At 38.0% G+C, this 25,825-nt stretch overlaps 1 protein-coding gene across 4 annotated transcripts; it reads left to right on the forward strand.

The window, feature by feature from the left end:
- The first annotated feature begins 1,580 nt into the window (after positions 1-1,580).
- Positions 1,581-25,341, forward strand: DCUN1D5 (defective in cullin neddylation 1 domain containing 5). 4 transcript variants are annotated; one of them, XM_004585020.3, is made up of 8 exons: positions 1,581-1,984; positions 3,694-3,785; positions 8,017-8,087; positions 8,457-8,548; positions 22,044-22,152; positions 22,264-22,368; positions 23,253-23,355; positions 25,015-25,341. In XM_004585020.3, the coding sequence occupies exons 1-8, from the start codon at positions 1,899-1,901 to the stop codon at positions 25,068-25,070; spliced, it is 714 nt and encodes a 237-aa protein (XP_004585077.1). In that variant the 5' UTR covers positions 1,581-1,898; the 3' UTR covers positions 25,071-25,341. The 4 variants fall into 4 exon arrangements, with proteins under 4 accessions (XP_004585077.1, XP_004585078.2, XP_058519957.1 ...); XM_004585021.4 differs by lacking the exon at positions 23,253-23,355; XM_058663974.1 differs by lacking the exon at positions 3,694-3,785.
- The last annotated feature ends 484 nt before the right edge of the window (positions 25,342-25,825 follow it).

The following is a 25,825-nucleotide window of genomic DNA, read 5'->3' on the forward strand; positions in this document are numbered from 1 at the left end:
GTTTGACCAAGGTGTCACATGTATGGTGGATCCATGCTTTTTTATTTTATTTTTTTAAGATTTATTTTATTGGAAAGTCAGATATACAGAGAGGAAGATCTTCCGTCTACTGATTCACTCCCCAGGCGGCTGCAACAGCTGGAGCTAAGCTGATCTGAAGCTAAGAGCCTGAAGCTTCTTCCAGGTCTCCCGCGTGGGTGCAGGGTCCCAAGGCTTTGGGCCGTCCTCCACTGCTTTCCCAGGCCACAAGCAGGGAGCTGGATGGGAAGTGGAGCTGCTGGGACATGAATCTGCACCCATATGGGATCCCGGAACATGCAAGGCAAGGACTTTAGCCACTAAGCTACGGCACCAGGCCTCCTAAGGTTACTTATCCACTCTGTTCTTATAACTGGTTACCATTGACTTGTGTCTTTTTACATTCTTTTGTACATTGGGGAGTAACATGAGAGATGGGCCTTTCCTAAAGTTACTCCGTGTCATTTTTGCACATGAAACCAGATCACCTGAGTTTTTCCTGAAAGTAAATACTTCTTCCTTCCTTTCTTCCATTACTTCTCATTTAACATTTGTTCTACTGCACAATGAAGAACCACAGTACTTTCACATAGTAGCTTTGGGTGAACCATTTAAAAAAAATCAAAATCCACATGTTGGTGGCAGCAGAGACAAACTAAAACCATGAACTATGGGATGACATTGTGGCATAGCACATCCGACTGCTGCTTATGTTGATGGCATGGCATGCTAGAGTGCTGGTTCAAGTCCCACCTATTTCACCTCCAATCAGACTCAATGCTAATGAGGCAAGGCAGTGAAAAGATGGCCCTAAGATTAATGTTCCTGCTACCCATATGGGAGGCCAGGATGAAGTTTCTGCTTCCTGGGTATAGTGTGGTCCAGATCTGCGTTTTGGTAGCTATCTGAGGAGTGAAACTGTGAATCAAAGAACTCTCTCCTTTCTCCCTCTGTTACTCTTTCAAATCAAATAAATATTTTTTAAGCTTACACAACAAGGTATTTCTATACTGCTCATAGGTAGGCCATCAATTGGCCCCCTTTGTGAAATAATTCAGATGAGGGTGCCACTCAATAATTTTTGACAAGTACGCATAGCATCGCCTCAATCAAGGCATCATTTATCTAACTTCCAGAAAGTTCTTCACATCTCTACAGTGTTTCCCCTTTCCACTCTATCCCGAAACGCTAAGTACAGACACTCCGTTAAATTTCTTTCTATGCAGTTAGCTGTCACCTCTTACCTCTGAGAGGTGAGTTCCACGTAAGTAAAAAGTGTAGAGTTTAACTTCACTGGGGGAGCAGCAGTGAGGAGTGAAGTGAGCTCAGCTCATCAACGGCCATTAAAGACCCTGACAAGGCATTGAAAGGTGAGAACACTGAGGGTCAGGTTACAGTTCCCAAGGGCTCAGAAGGGAGCTGGGGGCGGGGGAGTGAGTCTCCTGAGAAGCGATGCTCTGCACAGGAAGCTGGTTTTGAGGGCAGCCGCTCCTCCTGCACCTCGGGCTCCCCTTGCGGCTGACCCTGGGGACCCCCGAGCCACGCCCCTTCCGGCACCGGCTCCGCGCCGCCGTCACTTCCGGGCAGCAGCGGTTCAAGTCCGGGTCGGGCTGAGGTGCGGGTTCCCCGTGCCTGGTGGAGGTCCGCGCTGCCCGCAATCTTCCCTCCGGGAGAGACCGAGCCGCGGTGGGCACGAGCGAGGAGCCGCCCGCCGTGTCCCGGGCAGGAACATTGAGCGGAGCCTGGGGAGCTGCGGGCCCGGACCGACGCCTCCAGGTGCGGTGTGGTGAGGGGGACGCAGCGTCCGCGCTGAGGGGCCTCCGGCGGGCAGCGACCCCCTTCCCCGGCTCCCCTGCCCGCTCCGCCGGGGAGGGAGGAAGATGCCGGTGAAGAAGAAGAGAAAATCCAGCGGGGTGGCAGCGGCGGTGGCAGAAGACGGAGGCCTCAAGAAGTGTAAGATCTCCAGGTAGCGCTGCCATCCTGTCTTCCCCCTTGGCTGGGGGCGCCTGGGGAAGCCGAGGGGCTCGGGCCGGAGAAAGAGAAAGAGAGAGAGGAGGCCCCCCGAGCCAGCCGGGAGAGGCCGGGCGCCTGGGGGAGCAGGGGGCCTGGGCCAGAGGGAGAGGCTGGGCGCCTGGGGGAGAAGGGGGGCTGGAGCCGGAGGGAGAGGAGGCCCCCCAGCAGCCGGGAGAAGCTGGCTGCCCGGAGAGAAGGGGGGCTGGAGCCGCGCCCTGGCCTTCACGGGGCACCTGGAGAATCACCCCGTCCCGGAGGTTGGGGAAGCAGCAGCACGTGGAGAGGCTTCTGGTTCCTCTACCCCTCCTGCCGTGTTTTTTCCGCTGTAGACTTGGAAGTGAAAACTGACCTGCCCAAGGGTCACTGATAGTTTGGGACGCAGCGAGAGCTGTGCCTGGCTTACCCACAGCCTTAGGGTTGGTGGAGGGGAGGGCGGGGTGCAGCGTTCAGCTGGAAGCCTGGTCTATGGCAGGTACCGCAGTTTCTGCAACTGCGCTGTGCCATCTGTGCCAAGACCCAAGGTGTTTTCTGTTTTCTGACGTCCAGAGCGCTCCTGGCTCTCCGTGTCTGTGTTAGTGACTTGGGAGCTATTGCCCTCCCTTCTGAGGGGTGAGGGATGAAGAAGTCAGGGCCAAAAGGGAGTTAACAGTGCTCTGACACCATGGTGTGCAGAAAGGAGAATAAATCATTGCGGTTTGGAAAAGAGAGATGGAGAGATGGACTGGTGGGTTTTTTGTTTTGTTTCAGTTATTTTGGGAGCCTTTCTGTCAGTTGTTGGCACCTGATGTGACAACGTCAGATGCTACCATTAAAAGAAGACAGTAGGCAGCACTTACTGTATACTGTTTCAAAATTACTTACACCAAACTCACTGTTGCTAGAAATCAGGTGCTTTACTCTTTCAATGTAAAGGTTTTTAACATGGCGTCTGTACTTTATATTACTCAATTGCATTGCTCTATCATTGTTGTTCTGTAATTATTTGAGTTTCAAGGTACTCTCAAGGCCATGATCTCCTACAAGCTGGTTTTGAACTAACCAACTTTCAGTGAGTTTATGAAAAAAAATTCAAAGTTATTTTGTCTGGGATTAAATAGCTTTCAACCAATTATTAAGAGTTGTTAACTTTCAGGTTTTTTTTTAATTTATGGAATTTATGGGATCTAGATCTTGGGTAATCATTTATCTTTTTTATTTTAGCTTAATAGATGATAAATGGGCACTTCAATGTACAATTTTATTTTAACACTATTAGTCAAGTATCTAAAGGTAACTTGTAACATTTTGTTTCAAACATATACCTTTTATAACCGAATAGCATCCGTATGTTAGTCAGTAGCAGAGACACAATGTAGATTTTAGTTTCCCAGCCACCAGTTCTGCATTGACACTTGGGTGAACTTCTGAGTAGCCTTTTGGAATTTGGGGATATCATTTCCGTTGATGTTTTGGAATGCAACAGTGAGCAAAAGAGCATTTGGAGTTCGTTATCCTGAAATCTTTACCTCTAGACTGCTGAATTGCAAATGGTTTGTTTTTCCCCCTTTAATGTCAACTTCTAAAAATACTTTGTTTATTTGAATTGAAGTAGTTCTTACTGAACTTAGTGTTTCCCTAAGAGTTGAGACTTAATAAAAATCTTAGGCATTTGTGTTTTCTAAGCTATTGCAGATCCCAACCTCCTGCTAGAGTAATAAGTGGAGAGGAACATTTTTCAAGCAAGAAGTGCCTGGCTTGGTTTTATGAGTATGCAGGTAATTAAACTAATATAAGAAGATACCAGTCACATGCTTTTAAAAGTTGTTCTGTTTGTTTAACAAATTGTTTATTGCAGGCCTGCTAAATGCTAGTGCTGTGATTGAATCAGAACAAGGCTGAGGGTGTGGGTAGGCTAAGAAGTTGGTGCCATTGCTTTAAGTACGTATTCAGCATCTAGCTAGTGGGAGGGTGGCAATTTATTTACTATTTGTAAAATACGTCAACATAGACAGACTCACTGATTAATTTATACCCATTGACTAAAGTGGTATTCTGGAAAACAATGCATGAGATGTTTCTCTATGTAGTACTCTTTCAAAACATCTGAATTATAAACTAATATTTTCTGAAACTGAGGCGATTCAGTATATAAGATTTATAAACATGTGCATATAATAAACTTTTATTCAAGATGCAATATAAGTGAGAAAGTATAGTTTGATATTTTGATGTTAATACCATGTGATAAATGCTAATTTTAGACATACACTACGAAGAGTTTATAGCAATATAGGAGGGGTAGGTTTTCAAAAAGTTGATGAGAAATGTGGTATATGAATTACATCAATTTCAGTAAAATTCTTAAAAGTGTATTTATTTTTGTTGGAAAGTTGGATGTACAGAGAGAAAGAGAGACAAAGATGATCATCTTCCATTTGCTGGTTCACTCCCCAAGTGGCCACAACGGCTGGAGCTAAGCTGATCCATCCGAAGCTAGGAACTGCTTCCAGGTCTCCCACACAGGTGCAGGGTCCCAAGGCTTTGGACTGTCCTCAACTGCCTTCCCAGGCCACAAGCAGGAAGCAGGATGGGAGGTGTAGCAGCTGAGATTAGAACTGGCGTCCATATCGGATCTCAGCACATGCAAGGCGAGGTCTTTCGCCACTAGGCTATCACACTGGTCCCCGATTTCAATAAAATTTTGCACAAAAATAACTTAGTTGTTTCCTGTAAGCTTTTTGAAGTCTTCTTGTATAACCTAGCCTTGAACACATCAGGGAAAGCTACTTAGAGGCTCCAGGCAGGCCCTTGACCACAGGAGGTAAAAGTCAGAGCCAGCCCAATTTAGATTGAAAGAGTGAAACAAGTATTAGAAAAATGTCACTCGGTTCACATTTGTTACTAACTTAAGCATATATCGTAGTTTTTTTGGTAGTGGTTTTGGTCTTCTGGAGTTGCTGGTTTTATAACTTTTTAATTTTTTCTATCACTGCTTCTTTTTCTTACATGCTTCCCTGTGTGTTGTTGTCATATTTTTTATATTTACTCCTAATGTGTATTAAGGTTTCAAATGTACACGGAACTTAAAGTTTAGACTAACTATGAAAATGGAAACTGCTTTTAAAGGGAGACAGTAGCTTCACTATTGGAATCAGTTGAGTCATCCCAAAAGTATAATATAAAAATTGCTTAGTAGAATAAAAATAGATTCTTTATATACCGGAAAAAGGAATGCTATTATTGGCATCCCTAGGCAACACTAACCCAGTTTAAATGAAGCAAACTCGTTTTTGTCCTGACCTCTATTTAACATGATGACCCACTATTTAAAATGCCAGTTTTAGCGATTTACATGATGCAGAATCAGAAGATATTATTTTTATGAAAATTGTTGCTACGTAACATAACAATAGTGAGTAAATGTTTTCTTTCATGTTCACTCGTTAGACTTCTGCAAAACTTCCTGAGTGATATAAGATTCGGAATAAACATTAATTTCCTCCACATGCATTTTAAAAATAGCTGATATAATCATCGTTGTCATTATTCCAGGAATTGGGCTAAGTATAACACGTTTCCATATGATCATTCTGTTAAGTAGTTGGTGCTATTCCTGTTTTATAAGTGAGAAAACCAAAGCTAAGATTAAGTAATTTGCCCAAGGTTATATACAGTGACAGGTGACTTGATTCAACCCATGTTTTTAATTCTTCTGTGTTATAAAGCTGAATTTTTTTAAAACATGTGTTTGGCTTATTTTCATTTAAACATGTTTTTTGGCTTTCCATTTTCATTTTTGCACAGAAAATGCACTTGAAGCTAACTTACTGTGAATACTTAGTGAGCTGCTAACTATGAGTCCAGCACCATGCTAAGTGCTAAGAGTAGTGAACAAGGCAGATAAGATCCCTGCTCTCAGGATACCTGAGGTCCAGTGAGCAAGACAGTCAGCGAGCAGATATATAGGCAAGATAATTACACAGTGCAGAGGTCGTACAGGTGCTAAGTGTGAAGAGGTTCAGGTAAAGAGGAAGAATTGGATGGATTTTCACATGGGAAACCAGTTCTGTGGATGCTACTTTGGGCAGAAACTTAACTGATATGGACGAATTAGTTGTTTGTCAAATAAACAGGAACTGTTCTTTTCTGACATAGGGATATTTTTTACTAAAATGGAGACAGGATTTATCGCCACTGAAATGTAAAGCCCTTAGCACTGTTACATGATTAGCTCAGTATTGGACTTACTGATCACCTTTCCTGACGTTGTTCCAAAATTAACAGCTGCTCCTTGATTGCTTGTGCTGAAAGTCCTGTGTCAGTGCGCACAGTTCTCCCTGCCCCTCCAGCATCTGCTGTGACTGGCAGGTATTAGGCCCTGCAGATGTGCCTGGGAACACTTCTGTGTAGTAATAAAATATCATTGGAATAGACCTTCCTTTAAATATGCCACTGCTTGTTTTAAGAAATTCTCTTAATTCTTAGTCTAGCTGTATCTGTCATGTATGTGTTATTTGTGTTTATTTAACCTGTTGTCTTCATTCAAATTTAATTTTAATCACTAATCATTAACAAATTCTCTGTATTTGGCAGGAAGAATGTGCTATGATTTATGATAGTAACTCATTTTGATCTAACACTTGAGATTTGTTTCCTAATCACTAATGGCAACCTTTAAGACAAGTCTGCTTTTTTAAAAAAATATAGAATGTATTCTTGTCATAGTTTAGAAACTCCTTTTCACCTTTTTTACTTCTATTAAGTTTTTATCTGATTCTTGTTTTCTTCTTTTAGATTGTACACTCAGTTATGTTTTCAATTGATTTATTGTACATGTATAATTTTAAATTACAGAGTTGGCGCATTCTCATAAACCATTCTCCCATTTTTTTGGTAGTAAAAATGCCCTTCACTTTTTAAAACCTTCACTTTTTAACATATCCTTCACCTTTCAAGACCTCAGTACATTGATAGTTGTTTTTTAATTTAAATGACACCATTTTACAGAAAGACTAGAAGTAAATTTAGGTTTTTAGACACAATATTAACTTAATTCTCCCAGCCTGGATCTCATGCCAGGCTCTAAGAATGGGTTGACCTAATTTTGTGCAAGTGTATTAGTTTATTAAGAAAAGCTGTAGAGCCTTGGCTTCATGTTCACTTCTGTCCTAACAGTGATGCTGTGACATCTGTGTTGACAGCTTTGACTTAGCCTGTGGTATATAAAGCTGAAATGATTTCAACTCTTTAAAGTAAAGAGAAGCTTGTCTTGGCTACTTTAACAATACATTTTAATACTATATTCTTAATATGGTAAAAACATTTTTATCATTTTACATTATAAAATTTGCTTTTATAATGTGATCCACTTACCATTTTGTGGGAATCTAAGAGCAAAATGAGAATTGATGTATTTACGTACTATGTGCTAAGGGAATAACTTAAGAGTTTAATACAATTATTCTGGGACAAATCATTAATATGAATTAGGTTAGAGAATAAAGCTTTGTTTCTACAATAGGGTGACATAACTATTAGTTATGCCTTGTTCTATTTTAGGACCAAAATGATAAAAATATCTATGGAAATACAGTAATTTCCATAAACTTTTCATAGAGTAATTTTGTTCAGGAATACAACAATATTTATGTTTAAGAGGGGGTAATGAATACATCATGTGTTTTGCCAAGAGATGGATATTCTCCTAATGACTGTATTGTGCATTGGTTCCGACATATTCTGGTAGTTCCATTCTTACGCTTTTTACTCCTGCATTATCACATTTTTATTCATTGCATTTGCTGAATAAATGTTAAATTTTTGTACAAAGTTGTAGCTAATAGTAATGTATTGTTTCTTTATTGCTTTTTAAATTTTAATTTTATATTGTAAAATTCTAATTCAGTTATTTGCATAATATGTTGTATTCATGGTTGCCTTTAGATATTGACTTGTATTTTATTCTGATTTTAAGTAACAATATATGAATTATTTTTGTTTTTGAAGGTCCTGATGAAGTTGTAGGGCCAGAAGGAATGGAAAAATTTTGTGAAGACATTGGTGTTGAACCTGAAAATGTATGTTTTATTCCTAAGTAGAATATAAGTGGGCTTTATCATTGATAAGTTTTTAAAAATTGAGACAATTTAATGTTGTATGATGAATTGTTTCATGTTTAAGATTATAAACTTACTGTTACGGTAGTTTTAAATAGTTTAAGTTGGGGAAGAGTTCTTGCTACAAGTGTTGTTTGTAATAAAGGGAGATCTGTCTTTATTAGCTGCCTTTTGAAATATTAGCACATTTCAGTTTCTTTACAGTTAATAATTCCAGAGGTTTAGTTGAAGGTTGGAAATAGTTGTATAGAAATGTTCTCCGTGATAAATATAGACAAGATTATTTCTATGCTGACTTTTCCCCTATCCTTTATGTTCTGTTCTTTCCAGATTATTATGTTAGTTTTAGCGTGGAAATTGGAGGCTGAAAGCATGGGATTTTTTACCAAGGAAGAATGGTTAAAGGGAATGACTTCATTACAGTAAGACATTTTTTTAAAAAACAAATTTGATGGCCTATTTGAAGATCTTAATTGATATTTTGTGCTTCATAATTTTCAGGAGTAAGGTTTTACCTTAAAATAAATAAATGGGTTTGATCTACAACAATTAGTTTGATTGACAAAATTATATGGTCATGGCAAATGAATTGTTGCCGCATTTTTTTATATTCCTTATGAACCCCAGTACAGTCCTGTTAAAATTCATTGATTTTCTTGGTAAGTAAGTTTCTGGTCCTTGACCAGAGCTGTTCGCATGTTCTTTGTGCAAGAAAGACTTTCCTGCTGTGAGTGTAGCACTTACAACCTGAGGAGTTTGTTAATGGGGCAGTAGTTCAGGGAGCCTCTCACCTCATTGATAAATTTGAAAATTGAGTGACATGACATTTATTTTTTTTTTTCCAAATGAATCTCACAAAGAACAACATTAGAAATTTCTATGGCTCCCATGCATTCTTTTGGCATTTTATAGTTATATATGTTCAGTTTAGGACAGCTGCATTGTTTTGTAACTCAGAGCTACTTTTAATGGAGTTTGTGGCTTTTCAGAGTAAAATGTGTTTATTTCAGAATCAATTAGTAATTGTGTTAATTTAATATGTTATCAAGTTCAAAATGTTCATAGTATTACCAGTTACCACCATTTTTAATAGAAGAAATCATTTCTAAGATTAGCCATGTGGTTTCCTGTTATGATACTTTTATTAATGCACTTAACTATTTACTTCTTGTTTGCTTGTTCTTGCATTTGCGTTTTAAAAGTGTACTTATTATAAATTTGTAATTTTTTTTGTTTTGAATTTTAAGTGTATAATGCTGACTAAAAATTCTCCTTGTAAGTCAACATTAACATGCACATACTTTTTGTTCCTTTTGAGTATAAAGCTTTGCTCGTATGAACCAAAGTATAGTTTTTAAAATCAAATACAAAAACAACCCTTCTACTTCCATTATTTATAAAGAAGTAAGACTCAGAGGTTATGAAAATATTTGGCAGAGTTCTTTAGTGGTGGAGTTGGAATCTGGAATTTAAATTTTCTGATTATCAATAATCCACACTATGTTTTCTATTATGTTGTTTTTTGTATATGAATTAATGATGCCCTCTATTATTAATTAATTAATTAATAGCTTTTACAATCATATTATGTTTCTTAACTAATGTTTCTGCAAAAGTTGGTACATTATAAAAGACCATATATAACAGAAATACTTAAAACCTTTCTAATATTTATTCCTGAATAATTGGTATATGACTTTGAGTGTAAGAACAGAAATACTAGTCCATGGGCATGGATTTTATGGCTAGAACTTTCCTGTGAGAATTTCACTATACAAAAGAAAATCAATTATTCAGCATTTAAATTTGTCCCAGAGTTTTAGTTTCATACTTTTCTTTTTTTTGCTTGTCTTCCAATAACAGTATACTGTAGAGCCTTGAAGCTACTCAGATAGACAAGCAATTATGGGTGAAAAACGTGTTTTTTTCCATGTTCTAGATTGCTTATGTGAAGTTGAGTATCCTTTAAATTGACCAGCTGTTGCAACTCACTGAAATTTTGTGGAAAACTAACAACAATAAATTGAACACTTAAACCGATAGAAACAAAAGATTTAATATAGCTTTGTTTTAAAATTTAGCATACCTAGTTTTATGTACTAAATTTAATTATGAAATATAAAACTTATCTTAGTACCCTTGCATATTTTTCATATTTTTCAAGTGTAATTTAACCTGGCATCTGATCTATAAATCATCTTAACATGATTACTTGTTTCAGTGAATTAATTTTGACATGGAGAAAGCTTACTAGAACTGTACTAAAGAATAGTAGTGGTTTAGTAGTTACACTATGATCAAGGATTGTAGACAGTAATGATCTGATTAATGAATGTGGTGATGTTTTACAGTTTACAGACTTTATTCAAGGCTTTCTTACAAAGATTTGTTGTGAAAGAGTGTATGGGTATGAATTTGTATGGTTGTAATTAGTCTGCGTATTTTCTCTAAGTTGGGTGATGAAATTGCTTTATCCTTCCAAGACATTATGTTGCATATAGTTTTTGTTTGTTTAATAATAGTTAAATTTCCCTGAAAAGTACATTTATAATCCTATATTGAACACCTATAATATATGGGGTCCTGTGCCACTTACTGACGAAACAGTGAGACTTTGAGTCATGACATTAGTTACATTCTTGCTAGGGAATCTGCGCAGAGCACGACAGGTGCTGCAGTGGAAATGTAATATACTGTGGAAGCAGAAGTGTTGATAATGTCAGTTTTTAGCTGAGTGCATATGAAAGTCTTCATAGATGTGGCATATCAGATTTTTGAATACAGGAATCATCAAAGGTTTTTGGATTGGTTATTAAAGATCTAAAATTAAGGCTGTTTTGAGAATCTTGGGTGAACTGTGGACCCTACTAAAATGTGCAACTACCGCTTACTGCACACATCATTTTGCTTTGTCATTTAAAAGTTGTAGATCTTTTTCTTTCTGTGGCTATAGATAGAAAAATCGGTGAATTCTTAACAATATTTTGTTCTTGTGTATTATACTGGAGAACATTGCTTGTATCTCATGTGACAGTTTGGTGTTAAAGTAAGGGCTGACAGCATGTGGAGAGAGAAACCTGCGGGGATAAACTTGAAGGAACTGTACCTGGTTATGATAATGAAACAAGAGGCAAGCAGTTAGCATCTGAGAGCAGTCAGGATCAGTAAGCTGCCTGTCAGCAGATCATCAGTTACACATCTTCTGGTGTTCGTACTGAGCCCTGGACTTGGGAGAGTAAAATGGCCGAGCTTGACTTTTTTTAGGAAAGGAAAGTGGGGAATAGAGCATATTTACTTGATCGTTTTGATGGGATTTGAAGAATGTAGTAGATATGGTGTTATGGAGTGTGTAATGTGTGAGTATTAATTGCCGTTAGCATTTTTCCCCTCTGCTCTTCCTTGGGTTATTTCATCTATTTGAAATAACCTTTTTCCAATTTCTTAAGTACCATTACATATAGATTGTATTGCTCTGATTGATAAACTTAATTTAGAGGTATATCCACAACTTTAATAACTTACATTACCCATTAATGGGTCATAGCACATAAGACTTTCTGTTCATTTTCAAGGTCTTTAATGAAGCCGAAATTTGAAACCCTCCCTTGGTAATCAGATGTTTAACAATATTTGGAGATTAATTTCTGCGTCCCAATGCTGACATTTAAAACCATTTCTCATTTTAACCACAGCTTTCTTGGAGAGTGCTGTCATTGTGCCAGTGTTCACTAAAATCTGAGATTTTTTTCTTCGATCTATCTATCTATCTGAAAGACAGGGAAGGAGAGACAGTAAAAGAGACCTTCTATTCACTAGTTCACTCTTCAAATGGCCAGAATGACCCAGGCTGGATCAGCCTAGCCAAAGAGGGGAACCCAGAACTCCATCTGAGTCTCACGTGTGGGTAGCAGAACATAATCACTTGGCTGTCACCCATTACTTTCCCAAACACATTAGTAGGAAACAGAAGTATAAGCAGAGCAGCTGGGACTTGAGCTGGCACTCTGGTAGGGGATGTTGCTGTGATAGGCAGTGGCTTAACCTGTCATCGCATCTTGAAGATACAGGCAATGTCGATACTCTTAATCTTTCTAAAGCATAATTGTTCTGTTGCATTCTTTCTCAGTTTTTAGTAGACTATTAGAAATGAAATGATAGTTTGGACAGAGGCATTATATGTCGTGATTTTTTTAATCCATTTACTTTGAAAGAAACATTAAATTGAGAACTGTGCTAATAAGCTTTCAATAAATGTAGTCTCATTAGTTTTTCTGGTTCCCTTGTGACTTGACTTAGTTAAGATTTTTGTTTATTTGTTAGTTGAAGATACAGAGAAAAGGGGTAAGACAGAATTTTCTATCTGCTGATTCTCTCCCCAAATGACAACAGGGAGGGCTGAGCCAGGTAGAAGCCAGGATCCCAGTGCACCTTCTGGATCACCCACGCGGCTGCAAGGACCCAAACACTTGAACCATCTTCCTCTGCTTTTCCAAATTATCAGATGGGAGCTAGATTGAAAGTGGAACAACTGGGACTTGGACTGGCAGCCATGTGTGTGGGAGACCATAGTCAAAGGCAGAGGCTTAGTTTGCTATGTCAGAGCACCACCACCTGAATTTGTTATTGCTGCTATCACATTAAAAATGAGGAAACCAAGGCCAAAAACAATAAAGGAACTTGCCTAAATCCTCATGGCTGGAAATGGAGAAATTAGATGTTTAACCAAAGTTTGAGTTCAGACTTTATTCTTTCCTTCACTTTCTGTCTTATGCTTGTTGAGATCACATAAGTAAGAATTGTTAATGTATGTATTCATGGAAAGCAGGATGTTTGGCAAATTTTTTTTTTCTGAATTCTTACTTCCTTAGTGACTTCTCAGTCACTATGTAATTTATGATTTTTTATTTTCCCATGTGCCTTCCCCCACGTGGGAATTTAAGTACATTTATAATAAAATACAAATATCACATACCTTGTGGTATATTTTTTAATTATACAATAATTTAACAAGTATTTTTTGGATTGTTTCTATCTTCCAGGCCCTATTATTTTATGACAGTGATGTTAAAATTTTTTGTAATCAGATGCATAAGTTGGATTGCCTGCTGGCATCCTTTATCTTTCTCCACCCAAGAATCTGAAGTCTAGTAAAAGTTTGCAACTCACTTCACTGAAGAAAAAAATAAAAAGCATTGTTTAAGGAAGCTACAAAGATGTAAGATGCAGAAGATGAGGCAGCTACTCAAAGCAAGTTAATAGTGGGGAAGGATGTGCATGTAATTAGATACTTAAAATATAGTAGCTTACGAGTATTTTCTACCTTTTCTTTAAAAAAAAAAACTTTTTGAGAGACTGGGCAGACGAGATCTCCCATTTCTGGGTTCCAATCCCCAGACGCCTGGAGCAGCCAAGACTGACCCATGCTAAAGAGAAGGAGAGATGACTTAATGTAAGCTTCTACCTGAGTGGCAGGGGCCTAACTGCTTGGTCATCGCCTGCTGCTGCAAGTACAGGCGCTGCAATCCAGAATGGTGTTAGACTTGAAGCTAAGCACTCTGGGGTGGGCTGCATATTTCCCAGATGGCAACTAACACCGCCTCCCAACGTTTTAGATGATAAATCTGGAAATGTTGAAAACTTCACTTCTGTGTTTTTAAACAGGAATAGAGTAGCATGTAATCTGAGAATTTATTTTCATGTTCCTGTGGAGAAGTTAATTATGTATATTAAGTCTTAGTTTTATTGTAACAATGTTTGTACTCACAGAAACTACCTTTTGAAGTACTAAGAATGAATTTCTAATAAGGAATGATACTTTGTTTCTGCATGAAAAGTATTTTGTACTATTTCCTGTAGGAACCAGGGCTCCTGCCAAGTTAGATAATTTACTACATTTTGTTTTTTTCCCATTTCGCTATATGGCAGACAAAATGTATAGAGAAAAGGCATTTCCCTATAAAGCACTTACATGTTAGAAAAAATGTAAAAACGTCTTGTGAAAAGCATGTTTGAACCTGCTGTAAATTAAGGAAAATCACCAAGGGAGGCAGGAATGGTCTCATGGGGATCTGTGAGCTTGGGTGTATTGCCCTGAGGACATCCAGCTATCCTAGTCACTGAGGTTTGGCAATTCATTTGAACTACATGTTGAAAATAGAGGACCAAGTCAAGACTTGAAGGGTGAAATCATATCAGAAACTCATACAAGGACATTGATTACAAAACCTGCACCATCAGTGGAGAGTTGCTGGGGCTTGTTTGTTCATACCACTGGAGCTCAAGAACTTCAACGTCAGAGAATTGCTTGTCCTGAAGTTCTTCAGCATCAGATTAGGGACTAGAATTCTAGTCCCAATTTATCTGACTCAACCTAAAAATGTATTTGAGAATTTCCCCAGATGAGTAGAACACCTCTCATTTTGAAGTGGTAGCGATGCTTTTGTGGAAGAACGTATTTTAAATAGGAACTTAATTAGGCAGAAAAAGGGTTACATGATCTTATAGTGAAAAATCACAAAACATATACTCTGGGGAAATCAGTTTTAAGAAACAATTCAGAGTCGGAAATTTATTTAAGATCTTAAATAAATTGATTTAAATGTTTTGAATTACTCCATTTCCATTACACAATAGCTATATGCTTAAGGGAAAAAGAGGAATGGTTCCAGATGAAAGGAGTTGGAAGCAGTCAAATAGTGACCTCTAGAATTCCTCTGAGGAATTACTTCATAGAGACAGAACAGCAGTAAAGGAATGAATGGAAATGGAAGATGCTTTTTTTTTTTTTAATGTTGAGTTTTCTACATCAAGTTTTTGTGAATTGGTAGTTTACAAGTTTTTTCTCATATTCTGTAACTTTTTTGCAGATCATCAAATTTAAAATTTGATGAAGTCCTATTTTTTCCTTTTATAGATTGTGATTTTGCTGGCAAGTCTAAGACTTCTTTGATGGTTCTACATTCTAATGATCTCATATTTTTAGCAAGATTATGTATCTGTAAAAGATGTGAAGCTTAGGTTTCCTTTTTTTCCTTTTTTTGCCTGTAGATGTCCACTTACATTGTTCTAGTTAACATTGTCCAAAAAACCCTTTTATTGAATTGATTTTGCAGCTTTGCCAAAAATCAGTTGAGTATGATTCTTTGTTTTGTGTTGTATTGCATTGAAGTGTCTTAACCTTCTGAAAAAAAGTCAGGTAGTCTGTATTACTGAGCTCTACAATAAATCCCTAAAAATTGAATACATCGGGGCCCAGCAGCGTGGCCTAGCGGCTTAAGTCCTCACCTTGAACGCCCCAGGATCCCATATGGGCGCCGGTTCTAATCCCAGCAGCTCCACTTCCCATCCAGCTCCCTGCTTGTGGCCTGGGAAAGCAGTCAAGGACGGCCCAAAGCTTTTCTGACCCTGCACCCATGTGGGAGACCCAGAAGAGGTTCCTGCTTCCCGGCTTCGGATTGGCGCGCACCGGCCCGTTGCGCTCACTTGGGGAGTGAAACATCAGACGGAAGATCTTCCTCTCTGTCTCTCCTCCTCTCTGTATATCCGGCTTTCCAATAGTAATAAAAATCTTAAAAAAAAAATTGAATACATTGAATCATCTTTTTAAAAGTATGTTTCAGCTGTTATAGTTGCTTTGCTTTTTCAGTAGACACCTAAGTAATATAAAGCTATAAAAGGGAAGCCATCTATATCCATAATTCATTTTTTGGAAGTTAAATTTTGGATTCAGTGTCTAATAGATACAACAGTGTTCAGATTAGCTTTGTATTTTGTGTATGGTATGATAGCTTGTACTTTTCTAGGAGCTGGTCCAATTTATATAACTTGTCAGATTAAATAATTTCTATTGTATTCCCCCTTTTCTGAGTTTACAATATGTCCTGTTTCCTGATAATTATGATTTTTTTCCCTTGTGCTTTGTTTCTTCTTGCTTGAAGCTGATCAGTTTCATTGATCTTTTCAAAGAACCAGATCTCCATTTCATTGCATTTTTTTTCATTTGGTTGGTTTTTGCCCTTTATTATTTGGTTTACATTGAGCTTTCCTAAGTTGTAAGGTGCAAGCTTAAGTGCAGACATTTTTTTAATGTATGTGTTAGTAGTGTAGATTGCTCTCTTGGCATTGCTTTACATGTATCTCAAAAATTTTGTTTGATAAGTTGTATTTCCATCCAGTTTAACTGTAGTTTTTGGTCTTTATTGAAATTTACTTTCACCTAGGACTTCCCTATTGGTTTGATCTATGTCTTGTTATTGCAGTTTTTTTTTTAAGATTTATTTATTTTTATTGGAAAGGCAATATACAGAGAGGAGGAGAGACAGAGAGGAAGATCTTGCATCTGATGATTCACTTCCTAAGTGAGTGTGACGGCTGGTGCTGTGCCAGTGCTAAGCCAGGAGCCAGGAATCTCCTCCAGGTATCCCACGTGGATGCAGGGTCCCAAAGCTTTGGGCCATCCTTGACTGTTTTCCCAGGCCACAAGCAGGGAGCTGGATGGGAAGTGGAGCTACTGGGATTAGAACCGGCGCCCATATGGGATCCTGGGGCATTCATGGTGAGGACTTTAGCTGCTAAGCCACTGCTGCCAGGCCCAGTTTTGTTGTCTTTTATGATAATCTTTGAAGTCTGCATTAGTTCTTAACATACCTAGTGCTTTTTTTTAAATTAGTGTGTCTGTGATAGTTCATTTTCTTTTACTTTGAATCTGTATCATATTTGAATTTAGATTTTTTTTCAGACACTGTATTTGGGCCATTTTTTTTAAAAAATCAGACTCAGTACTTATATTCTGATTAGCATATTTAGCTGCTCACGTTTCATGGCATTTATATGTTAGGGCTTAATGTACCCTGTACTTTATAGTTCAAGAAATTTTCATTTCATTCCTCTTTTTATAGTTTTTTAGACTTTTCTCCTGCTTTGCTGAGACTTTGTATTTGGTTTTCACTTGATTTATTGTGTTCCTCAATGCTTGTTCAAGTTTTAAATTTTTAATTGCTGCTTTAAAATCATTGGTGGAGAGGGCAGCACAGTGGCTTCTTTGGCTAATCCTGCTCTTCGCTGGGATTCCATGTAGACACTAGTTCATGTCCTGGCTGTTCCACTTCCTATCTAGCTGCCTGTCTATGGCTTGGGAAAGTAGCAGAGGATGACCCAAATAGTTAGACCCCTACACGCGAGTGGGAGATCCTGAAGATGCTCCTGGCTCCTGGCTTTGGATTGGCTTAGCTCTGGCCTTTGCAGCCATTTGCGGAGTGAGCCAGTGGATAGAAGATCTTTCTGTCTCTTCTCTCTGTAAATTTCCCTTTGAATAAAAACAAACCTAAAAAATCTTGGGCAGGTAATTCTAAACATTTTTATTAGTCTTTTCTTTGTATTCTATTTGAGATCTTAGTTTTTGGTGTGACTGGTGATTTCTTTTATTGATACCTGAACATTCTGGATGTTACGTTTGAAGCTGTAGATGTTTTTGAGCATTCCATTTTAGCTAGCTACCTGTAAAGCTACTCTCAACAGAGGATGAGGTCTGGTGCCTTATTATTGTGAGGTGCAAATAGTTACTAAAATTCTCTGCTCCCTTTGACCTCTGGTGCACTTTGTTACTGCCGGGCATGGGTGAAAGTTCTAGGACCTCACTGTGCCTCCATTATTAATATGTTCTTTTCTGAAACCAAAACAACTTCACATGGCCTCAACTGCCTGTACTGAAATGGTGTCCATGACGCTTGAGAAGCCTTCTGTGTACAACCCAGGACAAAAGGGGATTGGCTATTGCTTACTGCCTGGTGCCAGTAGAAGTTCGTTCCTGGTGTGATTTCCACCACTACAGAGACCTCATTATATCCTGGCTAAGGTGTACATGAGTTGGGCCACAGTTCTTTCAGTGCTATGTACCTGAAGTAGGTTTTGTCTTTATAGAAAACTGTTCCTTCTTTGGCCTTTCTGCTAGGAAAATGTATCCATTTGTTGCCTTTTTTTTTTTTTTTTTTTGTCTACACCCGTTAGTGTTTCTGCTTTGCTGGCTTAATCAACTCCAAATCTGTGATGCTGAGGCAGAAAGAGATTATGAGAACTCTTTACAGTGTTGCTCCTCAAGTTGCCTGCTTTTTAGAGTTTTATATTTCTTTTATGTATAATGTCCAGGGATTTGAGATGGACGTGAAAAGGAGCTCGTTTATTTCATCTTCTGAATGTGGAAATTACTTATCTTTAAAAAAACTTTATTTGAAAGGCACAGTTTTTTAGAGAGGAGAGACAAAAAAATCTTCCATCCACTGGCTCACTCCTCAAATGATTGCAACATCATGGCTGGAGCTGGGCCAATCAGAAGTCAAGAGCCAGGAGTTTCTTCTGGGTCTCCCACATGGGTACAGGGGCCTAAGTAAGCATTTGGGCCATGTTCTGCTGCCTTCCAAGGCATATTGACAGTGAGCTGGATCTGAAATGGAGCGGCAAGGACTCGAACCCATCCGATATGGGATGCTGGTGCCACAGCAGAGGCTTATTCTGATATGTCATGGCGTTGATCCCTCAAAGAACTTTTTCAAACCTTCTGCCATTGTCATTCCACTGCCTCTTTTCTTCTACTTCAGAACTAAACTCTTGTAAAGTGTTCTTTATACTTATTTTTTCTAATTCTTTCTCTTTAAACATATTTCAGTGAGATTTTCATTTCTGCCACTTCTCTGAAACAATGTTGTTGTAGCATTTACAAGAGAATAGTAGTAGTAATTAGAGCTTATGCTTGTCATTGAAATTACACTGAGAGGGAAATCTATGGTTTTAAATGCTATATTAAGTGAATTTGGCAAGATACTATTCAAGGAAAACAATGCAAAGGCAAAAAAATGGTTTAGAAATGTTGTAGGGGCCAGTGTTGGTCTGAGCAGGTTAAACCAGTATTCTTGATGCAGGAACATCCTGTATCAGAGTGCCAGTTTGAGTCCTGTCTGCTTTGTTTCCAAATCAGCTCCCTAGTGACACTCTGGCAATAGTAGCAGAGGATGGCTTGAATTTTTGGCGCTTTGTATACCATATGGGAGACAAGGATGGAGTTTGTGGCTCCTGGCTTCAGCCTGGTCCAGACCTGACTGTTGTAAGCATTTGGGGAGTGAGTGAGTGAATGGAAGAATCTCTCTCTCTCTCTCTCTCCCTCCCTCCCTCTCCCACTTCTGCCCTTTTTATCTCTCCTCGCTCCTTCTCTTCTCCCCTCTCACTGCCTCTCCCCTTGTTCTCTTTTTTCCTTACTTCTCTTTTGCTCTGCCTTTCTTCAAATAAATATTTTTAGAAAAAAAAATTGTTTCAGTTAACATTTAATTCAAATTTTGTTTGAAATAATTTATCAAAATTTAAATGACTAAAGCAACTTTAAAAAGTAGTAGGAAATCTGAATAGCATACAAATATTGAGTGCTTAAAAATCTTCTTCAGTAAAACAATCCAAATAATCTTGCATCTGTGTGTGGACAGACACTAATTCTAATAATGCTATATATTTTTTCCAGAAAACAAGAAAAAGTAGTAATTAAAATAAAATCTTCAAGGCTTTTATATTTGTATTGTAAGAGTGTTGTCAAGGGATGATTTTTCATTCAGCTTTACAAAAACACAGCAAGAAAAACAAACTAGGAATGTATAAAACTGTAACCCAATAAATTTACTTATTTTAGAAATCCAAGGTGTATTTGACATAAAAATGTACCCGAAGTGTTACACAGTAATCATTGATATAAAATGGTGAAAGTCTTCATTACAGCTGAGTACTCAGGTGTTGGCAGTATTTCGTGACTGGTCAGATTCTGTGTTGAGGGGAGTCCAGTGGGTCGCAATAGATGGTCCAGCTGACTTGAGTCGGGAAAGTCAGAGCCTGAAGTCGTGAGCTAGGTATTGATGAATAATCTCTCAGAATGGTCAAAGGCAGCAATTTGTTTAAAAAAAGTATTCATTATTTTAAAGAGTGGGACAGAGGAAGAGAGAGAGAGGGAAAGTGCCATCTGATGGTTCACTCTCCAGATAACCTCAAAAATCAGGCCTTGGCTGAGCTGAAGCCTGGAGCCAGAAGCTTCTTACAAGTCTCACACATGGATGCAGGATCCAATCGCTTGGGTCATCCTTATCTACTTCTCCAGGCTATTAGCAGAAAGCTGGATTAGAGGCAGACAGCCAGGAATTGAACAGGCATCCATATGGGATGCCAGCATTGCTGGTAGTGGCCTTACGTGCTATGCCACAACATTAGCCTCAACAACAGTTTAAATAGAGGAAATAACGTGCTACATCACAAACATGACATTTGAGAATGGCAGCTGAATTATGGCTAGATATGTAAGTGAAGTGGCAAGACATAAGATGGGAGATTTGTCCCATGTTGTGAAAACCTTGGTCTGCATTGCATTTTGAACTTACCAACCCAATGAGAGTTGGAAAGTCAAGATATTTGGACATTACATCTATTTAATTGCTTAAGGTCTTATGCTAAAATAAGCAAACATAGTTTTTCAGTGTATTTTTTATTTTGCATGTGTGCTTTATGTCAAGTCAGGTGCTTCTACTGATTGTCGTTTACTTTTTATTTGCTAAAAAGGGGAGCAAACCAGATTTATGAATAGAGCATTTAATAATTTCCCCCCCCCTTTTTTAAGATTTATTTATTGCAAAGTCAGATATATACAGAGAGAAAGAGATCTTCCATCCGATGATTCACTCCCCAAGTGACCGCAGTGGCCACTGTTGTGCTGATTCTAAGCCAGGAGCCAGGAATCTCCCCCAGGTCTCCCAAACGGATGCGGAGTCCCAAGGCTTTGGGCCGTCCTCACTGCTTTCGCAGGCCACAAGCTGGGAGCTGAATGGGAAGCGGGGCCACGGGGATTAGAACAGGCACCCATATGGGTTCTTGCACATTCAAGGCAAGGACTTTAGCCACTAGGCCACTGTGCCGGGCCCAATTTCCCTTTTATCTTAAGCATTTTCAAGTTAATCCAAGGATCTAGCATGATAGCCTAGTGGCTAAATGCTCACCTTGCATCTGGATCCTATATGGGCACCGGTTCATGTCCTGGCTGCTCCACTTCCCTTAAAGCTCCCTGCTTGTGCCATTGGAGGACAGTGGAGGACGACCCAGAGTTTTGGTACCTGAATCTGTGTGGGAGACCCAGAAGAGGCTTTTGGCTTAGGATTGGCTCGGCTCTGGTCGTAGTGGCCACTTGGAGAATGAACCTGCGGATGGAAGATCTTTCTGTATCTCTTTTTTGTACATCTGCCTTTCCAATAAAAAATGAAATAAATCTTAAAAAAAAAAAAAAAAACACAAACCCTACTCCTATATAGTTAAAGGCCAATGTGTTTGAGATCAGGCGCGTTCAGGGTGGTATGGCCGTGATAATTTTATTACAATTTTTTCCTCAGGACAGGCATTTGGTGTAGTGGTTAAAACACCTTTATCCTGTATGATAGTGGCTGAATTAGATTCCTGGCTCCACTCCCAGTTTCATTTTCCTGTGAATCACACCCTCAGAGGCTGCCGAGTAGTGGCACACGTAGCTGAGTCCTTACCACCTATGTGGGAGATTTGGATTATATCCTAAGCTCCAGTTCCCAGCTTCAGCCTGATTCCACTTGACTGTCACAGGCATCTTGGGAGTGAGCTGCAGATGGGAGCTCTCTGTGTCACTGCTTCTCAAATAAACAGATATATATATAAACTTGATGAAGTAATGTTTCATTGATTGCCCTATTTTATTCCCATTTTCCTTTTTTTTCCTATTGCATTGGTATATATACAGCAACAGGTTTTGCTAAATTTGTGAATCAAGAATTTTTTAATCTAATTGCACAAATCTTTGTCAATGCATTTCTTCTTACTTCCTAAAGACTCTTTTTCTGAATTTTCTTGATTCTATACTCTTATTTTGCATTTAAGGTGTGACTGCACAGAAAAGTTACAAAATAAGTTTGATTTTTTGCGCTCACAGTTGAATGATATTTCATCGTTTAAGAATATCTACAGATATGCCTTTGATTTTGCAAGGGTAGGTGCCATTTCTATGGTTTTTATTTTAATTATTTTTAAAATTCAATATTATTTGTAGATACAATTCTAAGAATATGATGAAAGGAATATTTTTTTACTTTTATTTTAGGATAAAGATCAGAGAAGCCTTGATATTGATACAGCTAAGTCTATGTTAGCGCTTCTGCTTGGAAGGACATGGCCACTGTTTTCAGTATTTTATCAGTACCTGGAGGTATGTGTGAGTTTTTATTTTTCATGAAAAATTAGCTTCTGCTTTTGGATAAGAAAGAATTGATAAGCACATAAAACTCAAGGTTCTACATCTGATTTCTTTCTGTTTCTTAGAGTCTGGTGCTGAAATGCACATATGATAACCAAGGATAGTAATGACTGTTTCTGCTTAATCAATCTAAAACAGGGCAATAACCTTCTTAATATTTCCTGTTCACTGATAACAGAATGGCTGTAATATAAGGGCACTTCAGAAAGTTTATGGAGAATAAAATCAAATGATATGTTTGTTTTGGTGCAGGAAAAATGATTAGTCCTAATGATAATTGTACATTTTGTGGCTTGCAGTATAATATTTCAGTACATATATATTATGTACTTTTAGAAGAGACCCATCAACATTGTCCCTTCCTTGACATTCCTTTATGATTGCAGATTTGAAGCTGCTTTCTTCTGCATGTACTAGGTTATTATAAACTGTTGTCTCCCCACTCTTGTGTAACACTAGGAACATAATCTTTCACTCCAACTCTGATTTCATGCCTATTACCTATTGTCCAACTCAATTTTCCCACTACCAACCCCTCCTAATAGGAATTAATCAACATCCTGTGTTCAACACAGCAGCAGGAACTTAGATGAATGTAGCAAATGTTTTGTATCACGAGCTCAAATTTCTTGTCACATACAGTTACTTATTTTCATGTTAAAAATGAAGGAAAAAAATAGATGGTGTTGCTATTTAAGTACTTTTGAAGATTCTCTAGAAACACAAAAGAAATGAGTAAAAGCTGAATCACAAAAAAAAGTTAGAACAGTTGTAATGCAGTTAAGCCCTAATAGGTAAGGTTTGTTTCAAAGACCATGTATTTATATTTTCCACAGCAATCAAAGTATCGTGTTATGAACAAAGATCAGTGGTACAATGTATTAGAATTCAGCAGAACAGTTCATGCCGACCTCAGTAACTATGATGAAGATGGTGCTTGTAAGTATGATGTATTCCTTTCAAAATAGAATTCCCCATAAGTATTATGTAGCGTAAAGTTATGTAGCATTAGCTTAGAAGATTTTAGGGCCTGGCCCAGTAGCCTAGTGACTAAAGTCCTCTCCTTGCATGTGCTAGGATCCCAAACGGGCAATGGTTCGTATCCTAGCTGCTCCATATCTCATCCGTTTCCCTGCTTGTGGCCTGGGAAATCAGTAGAGTGATGGCCCTAAGCCTTGGGACCTTGCACCATTGTGGGAGACCCAGAAGAGGCTCCTGGCTCCTGCTGGCTTTGGATTCGGCTCAGCCCCGGCTATTGCGGCCACTTGGGGAGTGAGCCAACAGAAGGAAGATCTGTCTCTCTGTATCTCCTGTCTGTAAATCTGGCTTCCAATAAAAATAAATCTTTAAAAAAAGATTTTAAAAGCTGTAACAGTCATTTAATGTTTTAATCATGGAATATGGGGAAGTAGCTTAAAATTGAACTTAAAAATTCTGAGTAAATTTGTAGTGATATATTTACATTGTATCAATACTTAAAATATTTGCCCAAACTGTTTAGTAGCAAGATTGGAATGCCATAAAATAGAATTTTGAAATAAGAATAAATTAATTGGATAAACCATGTTAATTTTCTGTGAATACAAGTTTTTAGTTTCTACCACTGTTTTGATTGCATGTATTGTTCTATTGTTCAGGAGGATTATATGTATGATAAGGTACATTCCTGTAATCATAAATTGAAATTATGCACTTATTCCTGTGGTACTGAATACATAAAATACCAAAGGATAATTTTATTGCTAACTCATCTGATCTTTTCCTGCAAGAGATATGAAGTTTATTATTTTAAAGTAGTACCTCTTGGAAGCAGTTAGCTGGCAGCCTGAGAATTATAAATCACCTGTGCATGTATATATTTATGTGTTTTCACCTAACTAGTGATTTTACTTGGAAATACTTCCTGATTGATTTGATGTGTCAAGAGATCAACAAAGTTGCAGCTGTATTCCTTCATAGAAGTCAAAGACTGGAACCAGCTAATAATCTGTGCTTAATTTGCTTTCCAATTTCTTAGTTTATCCGTATGGCAACTTTAGCTGTGTGTTTTTTTAGCTGCTTTTTTTCCTGTAGCCGTATATTACTGTACTTGTTCTGTTTTTCGTAGAGAACATATCTAAACCATGAAAAAATATAAGACTACCTGAGGGCTGTGTGTGTTAAGAAAAATGGGCAACCATATTTCTTTGTGATAGTACTTTTTACTGCTTTAGGAAAAAATGACACTAAGCTCATTAAATGGTGTTTCTGCCTTCGTTAGGTAAATCATTTTGGCCATTTTGTTGCTAAAATCAGTCTGTTACATGGCTGGTTCACCTTAGCAAACCTATGTGTTTCTTGGGGAAATAACAGAATTGGCATCTTAAACATTTTTCAGACCTTTTAAGGATTAGGTGCTAGGTGTTATGGCAACTTAGATAAGCAACTAGTTTGGTATTGATTCAATTACTGGAAAATTCTTGAGATGTAGCTTAAGAAGTTGCCAAGAAAGCATTGTTGATGGTAAGAGTGACATAGCAGATCTGAAGGAAGAAATTCAGTCTGTTATTGGAGAGTTTGTGGGGATTAAATTGACAGAACTTGTTTCTTTATTTCTAGGGCCTGTTCTTCTTGATGAATTTGTTGAGTGGCATAAAGTCCGTCAAACTTCATAGCAACAACTGTAGTGAAGAAAATGCAAGCCTTTTGATTCCCGGTGTATACAAGCTCAGGACAAGGAGGGAAGAATCCAAGGGTGCATTTTATTCATATGAAAGACTTCTCATAGTCCTTTTTTTTCTTTTCCTTTTTTTTAAAGGAGGTTTTCTTGTTCCATGTGATGGGCAATGAACCACACTTCGGAGACTGAATATGGAAATTTTTGTTTCAAGTTATGTTTTTAACATTTATTTCAGAACAATAAAGATTCAGATTTGTGACAAAGGCCTTAAAGTGAAGATGTCCCTAAAGTGTCAGAGTGGTATTTATTTTTGTAAATCAATTCCATTTTTAAGGTTTTAAACCAGACATTTGTGGACTTTTAGAAATTTTAAACAATCTTTATACTTGGCAGTGTAGTCTTCTGGTGGTATGGCTCATTCTAGTCATCTGTGCACAGTTAGGAAGAGTACTCGCCTCGACTTCCAAAACTATGCTTTTCTGATGAAGTTACATGGAGTGTTCCTACTTTCAGCTTTGGGATTCTGTAAATGTTGCCTGGGTCTTATGCATATATCTTGCCTGAAGAATGTAGGACTCAAAAGTCCTTCATTTTCTGTCCATTAAATAGTATTTTCAGTGAGCATAAATGAGCATTGCATGTATATTCTTAATGTAAATTTTAATTTTTTCTCACTTTAAAAAAGGTACATTTATATTTCAAAGAGCTATGTTGATTAATGGTTTCAAAATCAATCTTTGTGAGAATATA

The sequence above is a fragment of the Ochotona princeps genome, chromosome 4 (assembly GCF_030435755.1).
Source record: "Ochotona princeps isolate mOchPri1 chromosome 4, mOchPri1.hap1, whole genome shotgun sequence".
Taxonomy (NCBI): domain Eukaryota; kingdom Metazoa; phylum Chordata; class Mammalia; order Lagomorpha; family Ochotonidae; genus Ochotona; species Ochotona princeps.